The sequence below is a fragment of the Dromiciops gliroides genome, chromosome 4 (genome assembly GCF_019393635.1).
Source record: "Dromiciops gliroides isolate mDroGli1 chromosome 4, mDroGli1.pri, whole genome shotgun sequence".
NCBI classification, from domain to species: Eukaryota; Metazoa; Chordata; class Mammalia; order Microbiotheria; family Microbiotheriidae; genus Dromiciops; species Dromiciops gliroides.
Genome location: NC_057864.1, coordinates 425,134,326 through 425,154,272, shown reverse-complemented (window position 1 = coordinate 425,154,272; position 19,947 = coordinate 425,134,326). Strand labels below are relative to the sequence as shown.

General features: G+C 38.1%; 1 protein-coding gene across 4 annotated transcripts in view; it reads left to right on the top strand.

The window, feature by feature from the left end:
• The first annotated feature begins 335 nt into the window (after nt 1–335).
• LRRC39 (leucine rich repeat containing 39) overlaps nt 336–19,947 on the top strand; it is a 37,117-nt gene continuing 17,505 nt past the window's right edge. Inside the window, exons 1-6 of one of the 4 annotated variants that reach the window (XM_044000539.1) lie at nt 336–469; nt 905–977; nt 7,260–7,462; nt 11,641–11,746; nt 15,675–15,831; nt 18,390–18,526. In XM_044000539.1, coding sequence (XP_043856474.1) covers nt 7,350–7,462; nt 11,641–11,746; nt 15,675–15,831; nt 18,390–18,526 — 513 coding nt within the window. In that variant the 5' untranslated portion in view covers nt 336–469; nt 905–977; nt 7,260–7,349. Of the gene's footprint in view, nt 470–899; nt 978–3,578; nt 3,639–7,259; nt 7,463–11,640; nt 11,747–15,674; nt 15,832–18,389; nt 18,527–19,947 lie in introns of those variants that run through there. The other 3 variants (XM_044000537.1, XM_044000538.1, XM_044000540.1) reach the window with 3 other exon arrangements.

Genomic DNA, 19,947 nt, shown 5'->3' with positions numbered 1-19,947 from the left:
CCCCTCTGCCAAAGACCCCGATTCCAGATGACAAATTCAGCAATGTGAGAGGCTCCTCTTCACACTCCTAGGTCTTCATTTCGGTATTGTTCTGAAGTCCTTGTGCCTGTGATATTCACTCTTGTGGCTCAAGGACTTGGCAGGCCTTTCTATTTATGTGACACAAGTGTTTATCATGGGGAGAGACTCACTGCTTTCTGTCGGTCTCCTAAACTCTCTTTGCACATGGGTCCTGATAAGTGGGAAAACTTTCAACATGAACTCTCCAAGCGCTTTGCACACAAGTCCCATGTGATTCCTGCTATTCCTAGCTCTGTCATGGTTTAAAATTAGCACTGGGCTGACATGACATTCCTCTGGGTCACAGCGTGGCTGAGGATCTGAATTGCTTGGAGTGACACTGGCAAAACCCATCTGTAACCTCTCCCTCACTGAGCAATCAATGAGTTTGGAAACACTGCCAATTCTGGTAAGTTTTTCTGAGTTCTTCTCCCCCTTGATCTCACTTACAAATGTTTGCTGCTGAGGATTCAGTCACCTGTGTCTGTGCTTGCCTGGACAAAGGAACCCAGTTTGGGAACTGAGTATAAAACCTATCTTTTGAGAGGTCAGAGTGACCCATTTAATTGTGCTCTTCTAGAAAACAGACTGATTGCATAGAAGGCAAAGACGAATTTCTTTCAGGACTGATTTGTTTGATTTTTTTAAATATTTGTTTCTTTTTAGTTTTGAATGCTTTCCAAACCTGCTAACCCTGGCATGTCATTGCTATACTCCTGCGTGCCTGTTGTGATAACATAGGGTAGAAAGACTTTATTTCCCTTATATTTTGCAGGATATGTGCCTCTCATAGGTACTCTACCCACTCCTGCTTTAATAATACCCAGTTTTCTCTCTAGCACAGATTACAACTTTTGAAATTACCCGAGACCGTATGCTTCTAAATGTTCCAGACTCCTCAGAGGCCAAAGGAGCAGGTGATTTTTATATTAAAGTCAACATTTATCCACTAAGTGCTCATTGTGTATAAGGCACATACAAACCCCCCAAATTAATCTCTGCCCTTAAAGAGCTTAGATGGAGGGGAGAGGGAAAACATGTACAGAGGTATATACGAAATAATAGAAAGTAACTTCACGAGGGAGAATTTGTTAATTAGGAAGGAAGGGGAGAGAACCAAGAAAGGCTTCATGTATGTGTCAGTGTAAGAAGCATTCCAGGCATAGAGGACAGCCTGTGCAAAGGCCTGGAGATGGGAGATGTCAAATTCTGAAAGTAGATATGACTCACAAAAGGAAGGAGTTGTGATTTGTACCTGCAGAGGGAGTAGCCCCACCAACGAGATTATGAGTCTACCAAAATATCAATCACAAGCATTTATGCACCTTTGTACCAGGTCTTGTACAAACAATGGTGATAAAATGACAAAAACAAGATGTCCCCTGCACTGACAAGGCAGATATTCTCTAGGGAGACAATATGTACACATTTAAGCATATATAAAATATGTATCTCAAAGCATCAAATTATAACATTGAAAAGTTTAGCCCAAGTGCCATCTTCTACATGGGGCCTTTCCTGATTGCTCCACTTCATATTTATTTTGTATCTACTTTGCATATAATACTTATCTCCATAGTATATGAGTTCTTTGAAGACAGAGACTTCCATTAAAAAAATTGAATCCGGGGGTGGCTAGGGGGCACAGTGGATAGAGCACTGGCCCTGGAGTCAGGAGGACCTGAGTTCAAATCTGGCCTTAGACACTTAACACTTACTAGCTGTGTGACCCTAGGCAAGTCACTTAACCCCAACTGCCTCACTAAAAAAAAAAATTGAATCCCCTGTGCTTATCATATAATAGGTATTTAATAACTTCTTGCTGATTTATTGATTGAAGATAATATATATCTCCATTTCCAGCTACTAGCTCAGATCAGTCTGGGGTTGGGATGCTTGAGGAAAATAATAGAAAAGGAGGAATTCTTGGTAAATACTAGAAGGACTTGCAATTTCATTCATTTGGGGCTCATTCCAACCCATACGTGTCACAACCCCTTCATACCTTGTGGTTTCATGAGTTGTTGTGGAGAAAAAACTTGATCACTTGGGTGACAGCTTTCTTGTGATGAGCTTCTCTGAACACAAAGTACCTTAAAAGGCATTGATCCTTTAATGACAGTTCAGCACCCCACCCATCATCTTTGAACCCAGGGTCACCTCTATATCCACTGTTAAGCAATATGGATATATCTTAATAATGATAGCACGATTAACAAGAACACATTTCACTAATTAACAATTGAAGACATCCAACTTAGAAAAACTGACATGTCAAAGAAAGCTTGAAATTAAGTTTCAATGAGACCAATGCTATTAAAGACACGTCAGCCAGCTTTCTCCAACACACATCCTAAAAGATTCCTAAGCTGTAGCAAGATCAAGCTGACAATCTGACCCTTTGTAAATGAGTGGTTTTTTTTCTTGTCCAGACCACTGACATATGCAACTCTTGGTGAAGAAAGTTGCCTGAGGCAAAGGATAACACAAAAGATGAAACAGATAATTTTTAGAACATGAAATTAAAAGGTTTTGCATGAACAAAATCAGAACAGTTAGAATTAGGGAAACAATTGATTTAGGAAGAAATCTTTCATCAAATATCTCTAATAAAAGTCTGATATCCAGGATATAAAGAGAATTAACACAAGTATATAAGAACAAGAGTCATTCCCCAGTAGATAATCAAATGATATGAATAAATAGTTCTCAAAAGAAGATTTATAAACTATTTGCAAGCATTCGAAATATTGCTCCAAATCACAAATAACAATAGAAACGCAAACTAAAGCCCATACCCAGCAAATTGACCAACATGACAAAAGACAAAAGTAGTGAATGTTGGAAGGACTGTGGGAAGACAGGCATACTGATATTCTGCTGGTGAAGTGGTTTTCTGGAAAACAATTTAGAATTATAAGGTGACTAAAATGTCTATACCCTTTGACCCAAGGAATTCACTGCTAGTCATATGCCCCAAGGAGATAAAAAGATTGTTGGAAAAGTCCCATATATAACAAAATAATCACAGGCATATTTTTTGTGGCAACAAAAACCCAGAAATGAAGCTGGTATACATTGACTAAGAAATGGCTAAACAAATTCTGGTACATGAATATGATGGAATACTATTATAGCTTAAGATAATATGAATATGAAGAATCAGAGAATCTTGTAAAGACATATGAACTGGAATTTTCCATTGAATCATTTTGTAGCTTGCCTTTTGTTTAAAAAAGGAATGACAATTGTGGTAAAAAGTTTTAACAGTCGGTTAGATAATGGAGAGACACCAGTTTTTTTTTAGGACCACCCTTTTGGGGAGGAGACCAACAGCATGAGCTACGCACACCAGTCCGCCTGCGACGCAGGCCAGATTGCCTGCTGAGCACTCGACTTCCGGGGTGTGAACTTAAAAGGCAAGGAGAGAACGGAAGTGGGGCCTTTTTTCCTGCTCTGCTGGTCTCCTGGCTGCGCTGCACAGACAGACGCGGACTGGAGTTTGACTCGGCCTGGCTCTTGGTTAACAGCACGCGCTTGACTCAGTCTCTCGCCCCAAAGGTGGCCTTCCGCTTTTGGTGAGTTTTATACAGAATATAGACTAAGCCTAGACTTAAGACGATTTGTGTTGTATTTCTACTTTCCTATCCTTCTAATCAACATCACCTTGTGACTACCATAAAATAAAAGGTCTATCTAGAAAACCAGAAGCTTCTTCCATTTACTAGTCTGGGATATAAATTAAGGGAAAGGTTAAGTAGGGTAGATTTATTATCTAATATCCAATTTTAATCTCACACAATGCTTTAACTTGAATCATTTTTGTCATGAACATCATCTGTTATATTGTACCTGAGGTCTTTTCATTTTTACTGTTGTTTGCCTTTCTTTCATTGTAGTCATTTATGTCGAGTGTTGTTTTGGCCTTGTTTTTGCCACCATACCTCTTAATACCAGTCTTTTTATATTTCTCTATTCCTATTCCTTATTCCTTAATGTTTCTTCTTTACTTGGCAATTTCCTTTTCCATTTTGTGGTGTTTTTTCCTTCTTATTTAGTATTTTATTATTTTCCACTTATAAATAAAGATATTTTTCAACATTTGTTTTCATATGATTTTTAGTTCCAAATTTTTCTCCTACCCTCCCTTCCCCCAAGACAGAAAGCAATCTAATATAGGTTATATATGTGCAATCATATTAAACATATTTCCGCATTAGTCATATTGTGAAAAAAGAATCAGAGCACAAGGGGAAAACTTCAAAAAAGAAGGAAAAAGAACATTCCAAAAGTAGAAACAGTATGGTTCAATCTGCATTCATAAACCACAGTTCTTTTTTTTCTGGATGTTGAGAACATTTTCTATCATGAAATACTTTCAAATTGTTTTGGACCATTGCATTGCTAAAAAGAGCCAAGTCTATCACCATTGTTCATCACATAATGTTACTGTTACTGTGTACAATGTTCTCCTGATTCTGTTCCTCTCAGCATCAGTTCATAATTCCATTCATACCTGTGCCCTCTAAGTATATTCCTTTAAGCTGCCCTAATACTGAGAAAGATCTTATGAGTTAGAAGTATTATCTTCCCATGTAGGAATGTAAACAGTTTAATCTTTTAATATTCCTCATGATTTCTTTTTCTTGTTTACCTTTTTATGCTTCTTTAGGGTCTTGTATTTGAAAGTCAAATTTTCTATTCAGTTCAGGTCTTTTCATCACAAATGCCTGAGAGTCCTCTTTTTCATTGAAGTCCCATTTTTTCCTCTGAAAGATTATACGCAGTTTTGCTGGGTAGGTGATTTTTGGCTGTAGTCCCAGTTCCTTTGCCCTCTATAACATCATATTCTATGCCCTCCAGTCCTTTAATGTAGATGCTGCTAGATCTTGTTTTATCCTTACTGTAGCTCCACAGTATTTGAATTCCTTTTTTCTAGCTGCTTGCAATATTTTCTCCTTGACCTGGGATCTCTGGAATTTGCTATAATATTCCTGGAAGTTTTCCTTTTGGGATCTCTTACAGGAGGTGATAATATGGATTCTTTCAACTTTCTATTTTACCTTTGCTTCTAGAATATCAGGGCAATATTCCCTGATATCCATTTTGTACTGTTTGTATGTGTGTGTGTGTGTGTGTGTGTGTGTGTGTGTGTGTGTGTGTTTTAGTGAGGCAATTGGGGTTAAGTGACTTGCCCAGGGTCACACAGCTAGTAAGTGTTGAGTGTCTGAGGCCGGATTTGAAATCAGGTACTCCTGACTCCAGGGCCAGTGCTCCATCTACTTCGCCACCCAGCTGCCCCTGTAGTGTTTTTTAAAGTGGGTTTAATTGTACATATTGTTTTGTTTTGATTCATTCTGTTAATGTTCCCTCTGGTTATAGCAGAAGGCACATATCAAATGAAGCCAGAAAATAATAATAAAATGGAGAAATGTTAAAAATTTTCCATTGTGTTACTTTCATTATATCTCACTGTTTTTTCACTCAGAAATATGTTCATTGACTGATGGTTTCCTTTCTCCTTTCAATAATGAACTTCAAACAGATTTTGCACTTCATTTGATAATAATCAAAACCTCACTGTAATATCCATATCTGAATTAAGTAAATTGTTTTTTTAAAAGTTAATCAAGGGGTGGCTAGGTGGCACAGTGGATAGAGCGCCGGCTCTGGATTCAGGAGTACCTGAGTTCAAATCCGGCCTCAGACACTTGACAATTACTAGCTGTGTGACCCTGGGCAAGTCACTTAACCCCCATTGCCCCGCCAAAAAAAAAAAAAAACCCAAATAAAAACAAAAACAAAAACAAAAGTTAATCAATCATAGACTGAGAAGATAAACGGAATTACTATAATTAAAAAGAAGGGCAACTTATGTCTTATATACTGCAGGACCCTGGACAGCATTTTCTTGTGCATGTCTCCTTGGCTTTCTATGTTGGGGACAGTCTTTGCTGAGTTGGGCATGGGGCCCTCCCTGTTGCTTGGTCATTACTTGGTAATTTGTCTCCAACTTAGAGCTCATCTGAAATCCTGGCATTCAGTACCACTGTGATTTTTTAGAAATATCTACACTCACTCTGATTCTTCTTTCACAAGATGACTAATGTAGAAATGTGTTTAATGTGATTGTATATACATAACCTATATCAGACTGCTTTCCATCTTGGAGAGGAAGGAGGGAAGGGAGGGTGGGAGAAAATTTTGGAACTAAAAATCCTATGAAAACAAATGTTGAAAACTATCCTTATATGGAACTGGAAAATAATAAAATACTTTAAAAAAAAGAAATATCTACACTCCCTTAGTCTTGGACCAGCAGGAGCTCCCTCAGTCCTGTGGATCTGAGGTCTCTACTCTATGTCTTGTCACCTCTTGAGCAACAGGATGCAGGCCCCAAGTACAAGGCTCTCTCTCCTTTCACCAACTGTTCTTGAGTTTTGTAGTGTCTGAATCTCTTGTATATCCACATAATTAAGTGGGTAAGAGAAATAGGCAACCAATGGGTCCACTTTTGGAGGGCCAGGCCACTGCACCTACCAAATGCTCAACCCTGTTTCCTGAGTACTTCATATGCAAACATGGCCACTCAAAATCTGAAAGGGACTTTGCCTTACAGTTGTACAAATATATAGATTTGCAGCTACATATAACAAAGTCCCCCAAAATGGTCTCATGTATTCAAATGCAAACTATACCAAGTTATAATTATGTAAAATATGGTAATCAATTCCACAGAAACATGCTATACCAATTTGAATAATGCAACCAGTTTAGGGGCTTCATTATTCACACTAATTAGGAACTACCTGTACAAAGTTAAGAAACAGTTAAAGAGAAAGATTATGTGTTAGGAACCTCTCTAAGCCTCAGTTTCCTCATCTGAAATGAGGATGAAAGTTCTGATAGTACTACTTATATTACAGAGTAATAATGAGAAAAGCATTTGGCAAACCCTAGAGAATGATAAAAATGTGAGTCACTCTTAGACTAAGGACCACTAGGTCTGTCTGTCCACCCTGTAATTGAAACCTCCTCTATGTGTTGTCTCTTCCTAATGGAAGCTTAGCTCCTTGAGAACAGGGACTGCCTTGCATTTCTATTTATATCCCCTCAGCACTTCGCACAGTGTTTGACACATAGTAAGCACTTAATCAATGCTGTCTCATTCATTCATTTCTTCCTGCCACTTTCTCCAGTACAATTAGGTCTGTTGGGAGATGGAATCTGTAATACAGCTTTTCAGTCCTTGATGAAATTGATGACCCCTTCCCACATGTGAAAGAACCATGACAGAAACTGCTGTTCATATGGGGGCTGTCCTTGCTGCAAAGGAAGTATGGGAAACCAGGATCAAGAAGCAAGCTGAAGACCTGAAGCGAGAAAAAGAATTTCAGCAAAAGTAGGTTCCAAGAAATGGTTATTGGGGGCAGCTAGGTGGCTCAGTGGATAAAGCACCGGCCCTGGATTCAGGAGTACCTGAGTTCAAATCCAACTTCAGACACTTGACACTTACTAGCTGTGTGACCCTGGGCAAGTCACTTAACTCCAACTGCCCCGCAAAAAAAAAACAAAAACCCCAAAATTTAAAAATGGTTATTAATAAGCCTCATGCTCTGATATCCTTGGGAACAAAAAGCATTCATGTCCTTAACTGTGCTTGACAATATCTTGGGAGCCTTTCTAGACAAAGTCAAAGGACAAGGAGTCTTCAGTGATGATATTTTTCCTGTCTGACTCTTCTTAGCCATTGAGCCGCTTGGTGCCTTCCCAAAGAGCTAAAAGCTGCTGTTAGTTTACCTCTTAGGCCAGCTACTAGACCTTTCATTTTTCTACACAGAAAATGCCATAATAAAGTGCCCAGGGGTCAGTTTGATTTCTTGGAGGAATTAGAATTTAAGTTTACCTTTTAAAAGGTCAAGAATTCAGGTGATAAGTAGGAAGTAAGATGTTCAAGGCTTAGGATAATAATGATAATGGTAAGAAGAAGGAAGAGGAGGAGGGGAGGGAAAGGAGGAAGAGAAAGAGGAGGACGAAGATAATGGGAAGGAGAAAGGAGAAGGAGCCTTTATATAGCATTTCAAGGTTTGAAACGTACTTTTCATATTATCTCATTTGGTCCTCACAACAACCCTGTGAGGTACAGAGTATAGAGAGGCTATTTGGGGAAAATATAATCTAATTTGGCTAAAGTAGAGAATCCTCTTTTCTAGAGTAAATATTCTTAGGGATTTTTTTCAGATGGTTCTCATGACATGGTTTCTAGTTTCCTTACCATTCTGGTCATTCTCCTTGGTACTCTTTCTCATTTTTCAGTGTCCTTCCTAAACTGTGACTTTGAAAACTTGACACAATATTACAGGTGTGGATTGATCAAGAAGGGTATAGCCTCTGACATTCCTAAAGCAGGAGTTCTTAACCTGCTTTGTATCATAGTTCCCTTTGACAGTCTGCTGAAACCTACTGATCACTTCTTTAAATAATATTTTTAAGTGAACAAAATAAAATACACAGGCCTATAAACAACACCTATTGTATTGAAATACAGTTGTAAAAACATCAAAAACTACAAGTTCACAGACAACCCTGAAATCTATTCATAGGTTCTCAAGTTTAAACACTTCAGAGATCTGTAATTTCATTGAAAGTAGGTGTACTCTCCATTGGCAAAGTTCACAATCTCTATATAACTTTTCAGATTATCTTTGAGATGTCCAGGACCAGAAAATGAATTGCCTTGCTGCCAGTGCATTACTGAGCCTCTCTGAGTTTAGCTAGGCTTCTCATCAGGCAACATACAGCTTATTCCCAGGCTTTTCCAGCTTGGTAGGATCTGTAAGAGCTGGTCTTTGCTAGCATAGCCTTTGAGAAGTCAAGGTCATGCAAAATAAAGCCTCAGAATATGATTTTAGTTCAAGAGATCCTCCATAATACACAAACAATTCTAATTCATAATGACATAAGAATCTCAACATTAGTTCAAACCCACTATTTTGTCTCTGAGAATGGAACCAAGTAATGGTTTCTGGAAAAGTATGGTTCTTATTGATATCAGCCTTGAAAGGTGAAGGATAAAGAAAGGAAAGTCCCATTCAAAATAACTCCAAAATACATAAAATATTAGTCTACAAAAGCACACTCAAAAAAAAATTTTTTTTAAGGGGGCAGCTAGGTGGCGCAGTAGATAGAGCACCAGCCCTGGAGTCAGGAGTACCTGAGTTCAAATCCAGCCTCAGACACTTAACACTTACTAGCTGTGTGACCCTGGGCAAGTCACTTAACCCCAATTGCCTCACTTAAAAAAATTTTTTTTAAAGCACACTCAAGACACAAATACAATTTAAAAACACTTTTTAAAGAGATAAAGAATGATTTAAATAATTGGAGGGACATTTATTGCTGATGGTTGAGCATAAAAAGAAAAAAAGAATGTTATATGATTTTAATGACAAATCTTAGCCCCAAAGAAGAGATGAGAAAATGTACCTCCCATCCTTCTTTGTGGAGGTGGAGATTGGGGAGAGGGGGTAAGGGCAGGTGTGGGATTATGGATATTACACATACTATTAGATATGGCTGATATTAGGTTAGTTTTGCTGAATTGGTTTGGGGTGCTGGAGGAGACTATTTTTGAAAATGAATGTGATATAAAAACAAAAAGTAACAATAAGATAAAATTATACTTAAATTGTATCTTAAAGGAAAGTTAGGGATATATTACCAAAACATTCCTAATTCTGTATCTATTTTCCATGAATTTATCTAAACCTTTTAAAAAGTTGACCAATAATCATTTATTCAACATTTACTATGTGTTAGGAAGTGTACTGAGTACTGGAGAATACAAAGAATAGTGTTTTTTCAAATGGCTTTCCTCAAGGAGTTTATATTTTAATGGACCAGAAGAGGACCATGACATCGGAAGGAAGTCATGACTTGTAGTGAATTGGATTTAAGTGAGGAAGGGCTATGCAAAGTCACCAACCTCACACTCTCCTACAGAGCCCTCTGGGTCCAGTGGCAAGATATAAATCAGGATAATTGGAGATGGTCCTGGATGTTTACGGTAATTGGGGTTAAGTGACTTGCCCAGGGTCATACAGTAGTAAGGGTCTGAGGTCAGATTTGGACTCTAATCCTCCCAACTTCAGGGCCAGTGCTCTATCTACTGTGCCACCTCGCTGCCTGTGGTAGAGCATTTCGAGGTCATATTGGTCTGATCAGCCACAGCCAGACACATTGTAATTTGACTCTAACATAGTGATGTCATTTTGGTCCTTCAAGAACAAAAGGCAATGACCAGCCAACTATTCTTTTTTGTTTTGTTTTGTTTTGTTTTTGTGGGGCAATGGGGGTTAAGTGACTTGCCCAGGGTCACACAGCTAGTAAGTGTCAAGTATCTGAGGCTGGATTTGAACTCAGGTACTCCTGAATCCAGGGCCGGTGCTTTATCCAGTGTGCCACCTAGCCGCCCCCAGCCAACTATTCTAATGGGAAAAAAATATTTTTAGTCTATATCAATTCTTGACATAATAATTTTCATAAATGTTTTTTCCATAGTGTAAGGTAGGGGTTTTAGTTGCCATATTTCTATAGTCTTCCATATACTGTATCTATATAGCTGATTTTTTTTGTATCCAATAAGAACATTTTTCATTCAGTTCTATTAAATTTTATCTCATTGTATTTGGACTTTCATGCTACTTAGTCTAATCCTGATATAGTCATTAAAAATAATAGCTACTCTTTCCAGCTTCATGTCATCTAAAAATATGTACCTTCATCTAACTTATTAATAAAATTATTTTTGGCCAAGGATAGAGCCCTTTAGACCTCTGTTAGAGATATCCTATTCAGATCAATGGCAATCCATTCATCAGTACTATTTGGGTCCAGTCATTCAACCGGTTCTGAATCCACCTAACTGTACCCACCATTCTCCATCTTCTCCATAAGGATTTTGCATAAGATTAGCTTGCTATTGCCAAACTATGCCAGGTATACTATGTCTCTGACATTCTCCTTATTATCAATCTTATCACTGTCAAAAAAAAAGTGATAGAAAACCATAGATCTAGAGTTCTAAGGGATGTCAGAGGTCATCTATTCCAACCCCCTCATTTTACAGTTGAGGAAACAGAGGTCCAAAAGGCAAAGTGAGTTGCCTATAGTCACATAGGTAGCATGTGTCAGTGGCAGTATTTGAAATCTGGTCCTCTGGACTCCAAAGCCATGATCTTTCCCCAGTTCCATGCTTCTATAAAGAAACCTAGACAGCTACTAGAGACTTAAGTTTGTTACTAGACTTTTATAAATGGAAACTATCACAACCATAGCATTTACCCCAGATCCACCAGATGATTGTACTATCTTAGCCTAATGGGAAAATTAAGAATCATAGCAGTTACATATTTCAGCCCCTTAAATAAAGGATATTTGAAGCTTAAGGTCCTTGAAAAATGAGAGCTTTTCCAATTTTCAGTATTACCTTTGGTCAAAATGTTATTTCTTTTGAGTTTTCAATGTGGAAATTTAAATGCTTCCCATATTCTTCACTAAAATGAATTCTTGGTTTTCTAGGCTAGTGCGAATCTGGGAAGAAAGAGTAAGCTTAACCAAGCTGAAGGAAAAAGTCATCAGGGAAGATGGAAGGGTCATTTTAAAGATAGAAAAAGAAGAATGGAAGGTAATCAGGAGAAGTTACTTTCAACTTTCTATTTGTGTTTTCTTTATAGAGCTTATAGAGTATTGTGTTCAGTTTATAGCATTCTGCCAAGATAGTAATTCCGAAAGCCTGTAAAATGTAGAAGTTGAAATTTAAAACAAAATACCACCTGAATGTGAACCACACAAACAACTGAGGTGACATACCAAATTCTTCTAAAAAATATTTTTCTCTACAATATTAACTCACTCCTCAACATTTACATTAGCTTTGTCCATTTTGGTCAAATTTAGCAGTAATAATTTAACTATGAGATTTTTATTCTAGTTTTCACCTTTCTCATTTAATAAGGTATAGGAACAAAAGTTTCTACCAACAAAACATTCACCAAAATCCTGATCAGGGTACAATACCCTCCACATGAAAACCCCACTAAATGGGAATAAAAAGATAAAGGGAAAACAATTTTTCATTAGGTTGACAAGATCACATTTAGAGCTTAAAGGGACCATGTAAGTCATTTTTTCCAAACCCTTCACTTTATAGATGATGAAAATGAGATCTAGAGAAGTTATATGATTTTCCTAGGGCTGCACAATTGATAGCAGCCTAAAAAGTGGGCAAACATATACTTATAAATGTTTAACAACTAGCTATACATAGGCCATACTTTTAAATTTAATCTGCAAAAAGAACACACAAATTTTTTTTAAATTTAATCTGTAATATTAACATTTTGTCCATTACTTTAAGTTCAGACAATCAACAAAACAATAAATCAAGTCTTTATTTGTAGCATTTGACAATTTCCAAGGTGTAAATGCTCATATTAAAATTTTAACAAGTGGGCAGCTAGGTGGCGCAGTGGATAGATTACTGGCCCTGGATTCAGGGGGACCCGAGTTCGAATATGGCCTCAGACACTTAGTACTTACTAGCTATGTGACTCTGGGCAAGTCACTTAAACCCTAATTGCCTCACCCCCCAAAATTAAAAATAAATAAATAAATAATTAATTAAAAAAAATTTTTTAAGTGGCTCTCTCAAAACAAACAAACAAACAAAAAAGTGGCTCTCTACAGTAAGACCTGGCTTCCAGCAAACCACCAGAAAAGGGTCAGGCTATGAAATCAGGTCTTCCTGACTAGAGGTATCCATTGCACCAGCTATTTTTCATATATTAAATTCTTTGTTTCCATGCTGTTTCCTTTGTCTGGACTGTTTTCCCTCTTTACCATTCCTACACACCCTATTCAATTCCTATGCATTCTTTGAAGTTCAGAGCTCAACTCGAATGCCACCTTTCTTAGGAAACATTCCTGTGTTTTTGCAGTTTGTTGGAAATCTGTCCCCTCAGATTTCATATCACACTTTATACTTCTATATTTAAGGGTTTTAATTTTATTTATACCTCTTTGTTTAAAGGCTATTTAGGGGCAACTAGTTGATACAGTAGAGTATATGCTTGCCCACTTCCTAGACTGCTATCAGTTGGGCAGCCCTAGGAAAATCAGGACTGGAGTAAGAAAGAAGTGAATTCAAATGTGGCCCTGGGCAAGTCACTTAACCCCGTTTACCTCAGTTCCTCATATGTAAAATGAACTGGAGAAGGAAATGGCAAACCACTCCAGTATCTCTGCCAAGAAAACCTCAAATAGGGTCATGGAAAGTCGGACATGACTTGAAAAACGACTTAACAAGAACATTTAAGTGTTGCAAAGGACTTTATGTATGTTGTGTTAGTTGATCCTCACAACAGTTGTAAGAGGTAGGGGCCAAATCACTCTCTTTCCTGGTGATGATCAGGGGAAGAAATTCTGTAAGCCTCTCAATGGGAGAGTAGTTAGCAATATTAGGGCTCTAAATAACTGCTGCAACAGAGTTGGACTACATAACGGACAAAATGGGAAGAGAAATATCAAAAGGGATATCATCTATATTTCATAAATGACTCCATAAATTTATACTCAATAAATTTACTGTGGTTATCAAGCTCAAAGCTACATATCTATTATTGTCTTTGTAAACTAAGAAAATGCAGGACATAGTCTCCAAAGGCTCAGGGATAATTACTACAGTAGAACAAATAACAAGGTCCATCCTCTTTTTTTTTTTTTTGTGAGGCAATTGGGGTTAAGTGACTTGCCTAGGGTCACACAGCTAGTAAGTGTCAAGCATCTGAGGCCGGATTTGAACTCAGGTCCTCCTGAATCCAGGGCCGGTGCTCTATCCACTGCACTACCTAGCTGCCCCGGTCCATCCTCTTTTTAAGTCTTCAAATAATACATAATTATAATCAGACTAGTAGTTTGAAAGCCCGGAATCCCCAATGAAAGATATTTTCAATGGGCAGACTTTTTTTTTTTTCAATTACCATTAGGTTCAATCTAATTTTTCTTGTAGGGTCTGGTTTTTTCTTTATGCATATGGGTAGATTTTTATCCTTTTAATCATTTAGAGTTGATCACTAAATTTATTTTTTCTACCTTTGAGCACAAAAAGAAGAGTCGTTTTCAGAGAATTGCAAATTTACACTAGTCAAATATACTATTTTTCTTAATAGTATTCATAGAAATAGAATTTTGATTTGGGAACTGCTTGTGGATTTCCAATACCTGTGACCATTGTATTTTTGTCTTTTGTTAATGTAAACAATCCAAAATGACTAAATATGAATTCTCAGGATACGAATTCTGTGCTAGTATGCTAATGTTAATAGAAAAAATAGCTTAAATTCTAGTTTAGAGTTTGAAGGGTTGAAAGTGGAGGAATGATGGGCAGCTAGGTGGCGCAGTGAATAGAGCACTGGCCCTGGATTCAGGAGGACCTTTGTTCAAATCTGGCCTCAGACGCTTGACACTTACTAGCTGTGTGACCCTAGGTAAGTCACTTAACCCCAATTGCCTCACTAAAAAAAAAAAAAGTGGAGGAATATTTCTTAATATTTGTTAGTTATGCAAAATACTAAAAAAAATTATATATGGGTGGAGCCAAGATGGCAGAGGAGAGGCAGTAACCTTTTGGAGCTCCTGACACAATCACTCCAAAAAACTCCAAATAAAAACATAATAATTAGCGAAGATTCTGAATTTTATATCTCATCATGAAAAGGTAGTGATGCTGTATTCTTGAAGGCTATTCCAGCAAAACCATAGAGGCTAGCTAGCTCTACTTAGCTGTTAAGGCTTACTGTATAGACCCTGTAATATATTTTATATTATCTGATGATCATTCTAGCTAAGTTCAGGAAAAATCATCTATAGACTGGATGCAGGGGGATGGATTGTTTGACTGTAGCAACAGCCAAAGACCACTTACTAAGGCATAGAGGAGTTGTGACTGGCATCAGTGGAGAGAGTACCTACACCAGGAAAACCCCAGATCCTTGAATTAAAGTCAAAGAGCATATATCTGGCTGGAGCTATAAGGGTCCTCAGAGGTCATTTAGGCTATTTCCCTCATTTTACAGATTTGGATACTAAAACCCAGGGAAATTAAAGGACTTGTCCTAGGTTACACAGGTAGCTTGGGTCAGTCAGAAAAAAGGACATATTTATAATAGTTTCAAAACCAAACAATAACAACTAACATTTATAGAGCACTTTTGAGTTCTGCAAAACACTTTACAAATATCCTATTGAATTCTCCCAATAAGCCCATGATGTGAATGCTTTTACTATCATCATCCCATTTTATACATGGGAAAACTGAAGGTGAGAGAGGTTAGGTGACTTTCCCAGGGTCACAAGCTAATAGGTGTGTGAGCCAAGATTTGACCTTGTCCTTATGATTCCAACTCTGCTGCTTTCTACTCTGGACAGCTTAGTCACAATAGTTCCTCTGTAGCCATATTGATTTTCAGAAAACCAGGATACTGTAAATTAAAACAACAGTAACACTGAAATCATAAAATAATAATGCTTATAATTCTTTTTTTCTTTGGGTTCAGACCCTTCCGTCTTCTCTACTGAAACTGAATCAGTTGCAGGAGTGGCAGCTTCATAGAACCGGCTTAGTAAAAATTCCTGAATTCATTGGGCGATTCCAGAACCTCATTGTATTGGATTTATCCCGAAATGCAATTTCAGAGATACCTAGAGGAATTGGTAAGTCATTGTTATTTCATGTCAGGATTCTTCAGCTACAAGTCTTATTTCTGTCTAAGGACTTACGGAATGAACATATTTTTGTGTAATATATTAATTTCCTAAATAAGGTAGAACAACTGCTCTAGATGAAGCCAAGGAGGACCTCATAGTTCAGGGTTATTGGAATTGTTCAATGAGAATCTTTTGTTTTAAAAAAGCCTAATTATTTTAATTCAATTCAGCAGACATTTGCTAACTGCCTACCATGAGGCAGACACTGTGCTATAATAGTCTTCATGTATTAAAATGAAATGAACAAAGGGACGGATTTCATCTTACAGTTTGGAAAAGATTCTTAGAAGATGTTGACACAAAAGCAGAAATGCAACATAGGAAGTTATCCTTAACAAACTGGTCAATCACATGTCTGTTGTGGGCTACCACCCTACCTGCAGACTTCTTGGTATGAAATAATCTTACAGGTTAACATTCTCTTGACTTTAAAAAAGTGGGGAGGTATCTGAAATGAAATGATGGGCAGGATCTAGTTTGAGGACACAAAATGGATGGGAACTTTGAATTCATTTTCCAGAGATTGCTTTGAAGAATATGGTAGCTACAAACAAAACCAATGAAGCTAAAATTAGAAGGGAAGCAGGTAACTAGGGAGAAAAATCTTTGCAACAATTTTCTCCCATAAAAGTCTTATTTCCAAGGTACAAAAAGACTGCTTCTGATTGATAAGCAATCAAATTATATGAACAGTCAGTTTTCTTAGGAAGAAATACAAGCTAAAAAAGTCACAAAACCCCAGTAATTAGAAAAATATAAATTAAAACTACTCAGATTTTACCTCTCACCTGTCAGATTAGCTAAAGTGGCAGAAAAGTAAAATGACAAATGCTGGAAGGTCTGTGGGAAAATAGGTACACTAATGCACTGATGGTAGAACTATGAACTAGTTCAACTATTCTGGAAAGCAATTTGGAACTATGCCCAAAATGTTATTAAATTGTACAAAGTCTTTGACCCAGCAATGCCACTATTAGGCCTATATACCAAAGAGATCAAAGAAAAAGGAAAAGGACCCATATACACACAAATATGTATAGCAGCTCTTTTTGTGATGTCAAAGAACTGAAAACTCAGAAGTGCCCATTAATTGGGGAATGGCTGAACAAATTGTGGTGTATGAATATAATGGAATACCATTTTTTTGAAGAAAATTAAGCAATTTCAAAGGGATCTGAAAACAACTGTGTGAGCTAGTATCATGTGAAGTGAACAAAACTAGGAGAATGACTCATGCAATAACAATGACATTATAAACTTTTGAAAAGCTTAAGAATTCTGAGCCATACAATAACCAACCATCATTTCAAACTGTTAAATATTTTTGACTTAACTAGCCTAATTTGGGGGGCTAATCTGACTGGAGGACTAAACTGGGGACTTTTGACTTTGGCTATCTGACTTCGTTAATTTAATGTGGGCCGTTTATAAAGTTCCACCACACTACTCCACTCCCAAATTGATAAGCACAGGATTAAGAAGCCTCTTAACTAAATAATCAAAGTAGAGTTTATTTATGAGATACTATTTAAAATTAAGAATACAGGGAAATAAAATGTACAACCTGACTGCTTTCCTGCGGTCTCTTTCCCATCTGCAGCACTCTGAAGAACTTCTTGAATACAATAAGGGCCTTAGCGGCCTCCGGCCTCAGGGCACGTTACACTTTCCCTGGTTTGTATTAAGGCCTGTAACCTTGTCAGCCCCTTGTCCGGGCTCCCCTCTAGTCAGCCTCTCTCCTAGTCCGACCTCGAGTCTCCTCTAGTCTGTCCTCTTCTAGTTAGCCCCCCTTCTTTCTAGTCCGTCCTTGCTCCTTTTCTATCTAGTCCATCTCCCCCTAGTCAGCCCTTCTCCTAGTCCCTCCTCCTGGTCTATATATACCTTTTCTTCTCTCCACTCAAATCTCAGGGCTTCCTTCACCCCCACAGACCAAGCTAATCCGCCAGCCAGAGCTGCAGCTGAGGGGGGGGCGGTGCTCTCGAGCCTCATGCCTCAGCACAGGCTATCCTTCAGATAGCTCCGCTCAGGTCGGAGGGAGTTGGGAGCTTTTTTTTCCCCCCAGCTGTCTGACCTGGCGTCTTGTATAGCCCACGGGGCTTTTTCGCTCAGCTGAAGCTGAGGAGGAGGGGGAGAGACCCTGAGGGCCTAAGGCTTTCTAATCTCAGCCTAAAGGTAGGGTCCCCAAATCAAAACAAATTTCCACAAAACCAAGCATTTCATTATCCACCATGATACCTACCTCCAGGGGGTACAATGAGCATTTAAAAAAAATTTTGGACTTGGCCAATGTAGGAATTTCTTTTGATTACACATAATTGTTACAAGAGTTTGGGGTTTTTTTAATGGGTGGGGGAGGTGGGGATAAGAGAAAATATAATTTTGTTAATCATGAAAAAAATTAAAGAAAAAATATAGAAAGAAAAAAGTGGCAGCTAAGATGTTGTATAACATTTTATTAATGGATGCTTGATTTTATGACCATTTATTTTGTCTGATGTGTATAGGACTGCTGACAAGGCTTGAGGAGCTGATTCTCAGTTACAACAAAATCAAGACTGTTCCCAAGGAGCTTAGTAACTGTGCCAGCTTACAGAAACTGGAACTCGCTGTCAACAGAGATATTTGTGACCTTCCACAAGAGGTTAGCATGATATAGTTTCCAGCAGACATATTCTCCAGTTATTTCTACTTTATTTCCCACATATGTTGACAGAGATAGCAACTTGAAAAATAATCGCTTGGTATTAGCTTTTACCATTGAATTTGGTGGAAATGTCTCTTTTATTAAATAAAATTGAAATTGGTTTTTAATTAGACAAAAAACTATGATTCATTTCAAAGACAGTAATTGTGGATCTTGAGCAATGTCATGGCAGTCAAATGGTTTCTTTTATAATTGTTGGTGGAATACGGATGTTCCCAGGTGATATATGAGTGTGACACCATATTCAATATCCTTCTTGACAGATTCCTAGGCTCTGCCAGATCAGAAGCAAATGGTGAAATACTAAACCTGGATCTGTGTGTGACATGTTGTCACACTGTTAGCCACTCTAAATGACTCATATGCTAAGCCTTAAATTTTGTGTTTAGATTAAAAAAGAGAAGACACCATAAGCACTCACAGAACCAGGGAAGGAAATTATTATAGAACATTGCCTCGACACAGTAACCTGCTTGGGAGTACAAACCTCCAAAATGTGAAATATTTGAATTTCTATGCATAGTATTTAATTTCTAGGTCACATGACCCACAAGATGGAGGATTGGACATTTTTTCCAGTCCTTACTAACTTTCAAAAATTCCCCAAAGAAGCAAATTATGTGCAAGAAGTAAAACAATTACAACTGTCTCCATAGGTCCAATGGAACAAACTTAATTGTTGCACTCCTTACCATGCTCTATTCTCTGGCAAGGCAAACAACCAGAGCCACCAGTTTATGCTTTTTTTGTTTGTTTTTGTTTTTATTTTTTGCAGGGCAATAGGGGTTAAGTGACTTGCCCAGGGTCACACAGCTAGTAAGTGTCAAGTGTCTGAGGCCGGATTTGAATTCAGGTCCTCCTGAATCCAGGGCCAGTGCTTTATCCACTGCGCCACCTAGCTGCCCCCAGTTTATGCTTTGAAATACACTCAGCAATCTCTTTCCCACTGCTGTATCTTTTTCAGTATACCCTGCCCCTGCTCTCACCTCACCATTCTGTGGCAACAAATAGCAGACTTCAACCCTGTGTACCCTCCTATGAAGGAGGAGGAAGTATACAAAGACAGGGGTGTGCTCTTCCTGGGCCAGGAGCACATAGCCAAAGAACTTAAGAATAGGGGGAACTGGGACAGGTGCCAGATGTGTGCAGGACTACACCAGGCCTGAAGGAAAGGGAACTGTCACCCAGTTGTGACCACTACTATTCCTTAGGGGATTGAGGCCCACAAAAAAATGTATTCCCATGGGGAAAGAGGCTAAGACATTTTTCCTGTCTAGCCCCTGTGGACAAATCCCCTATCAAAGGGGAAGAAGTCAAAAAGTGAGCAATAGGGGCAGCTAGGTGGCACAGTGGATAGA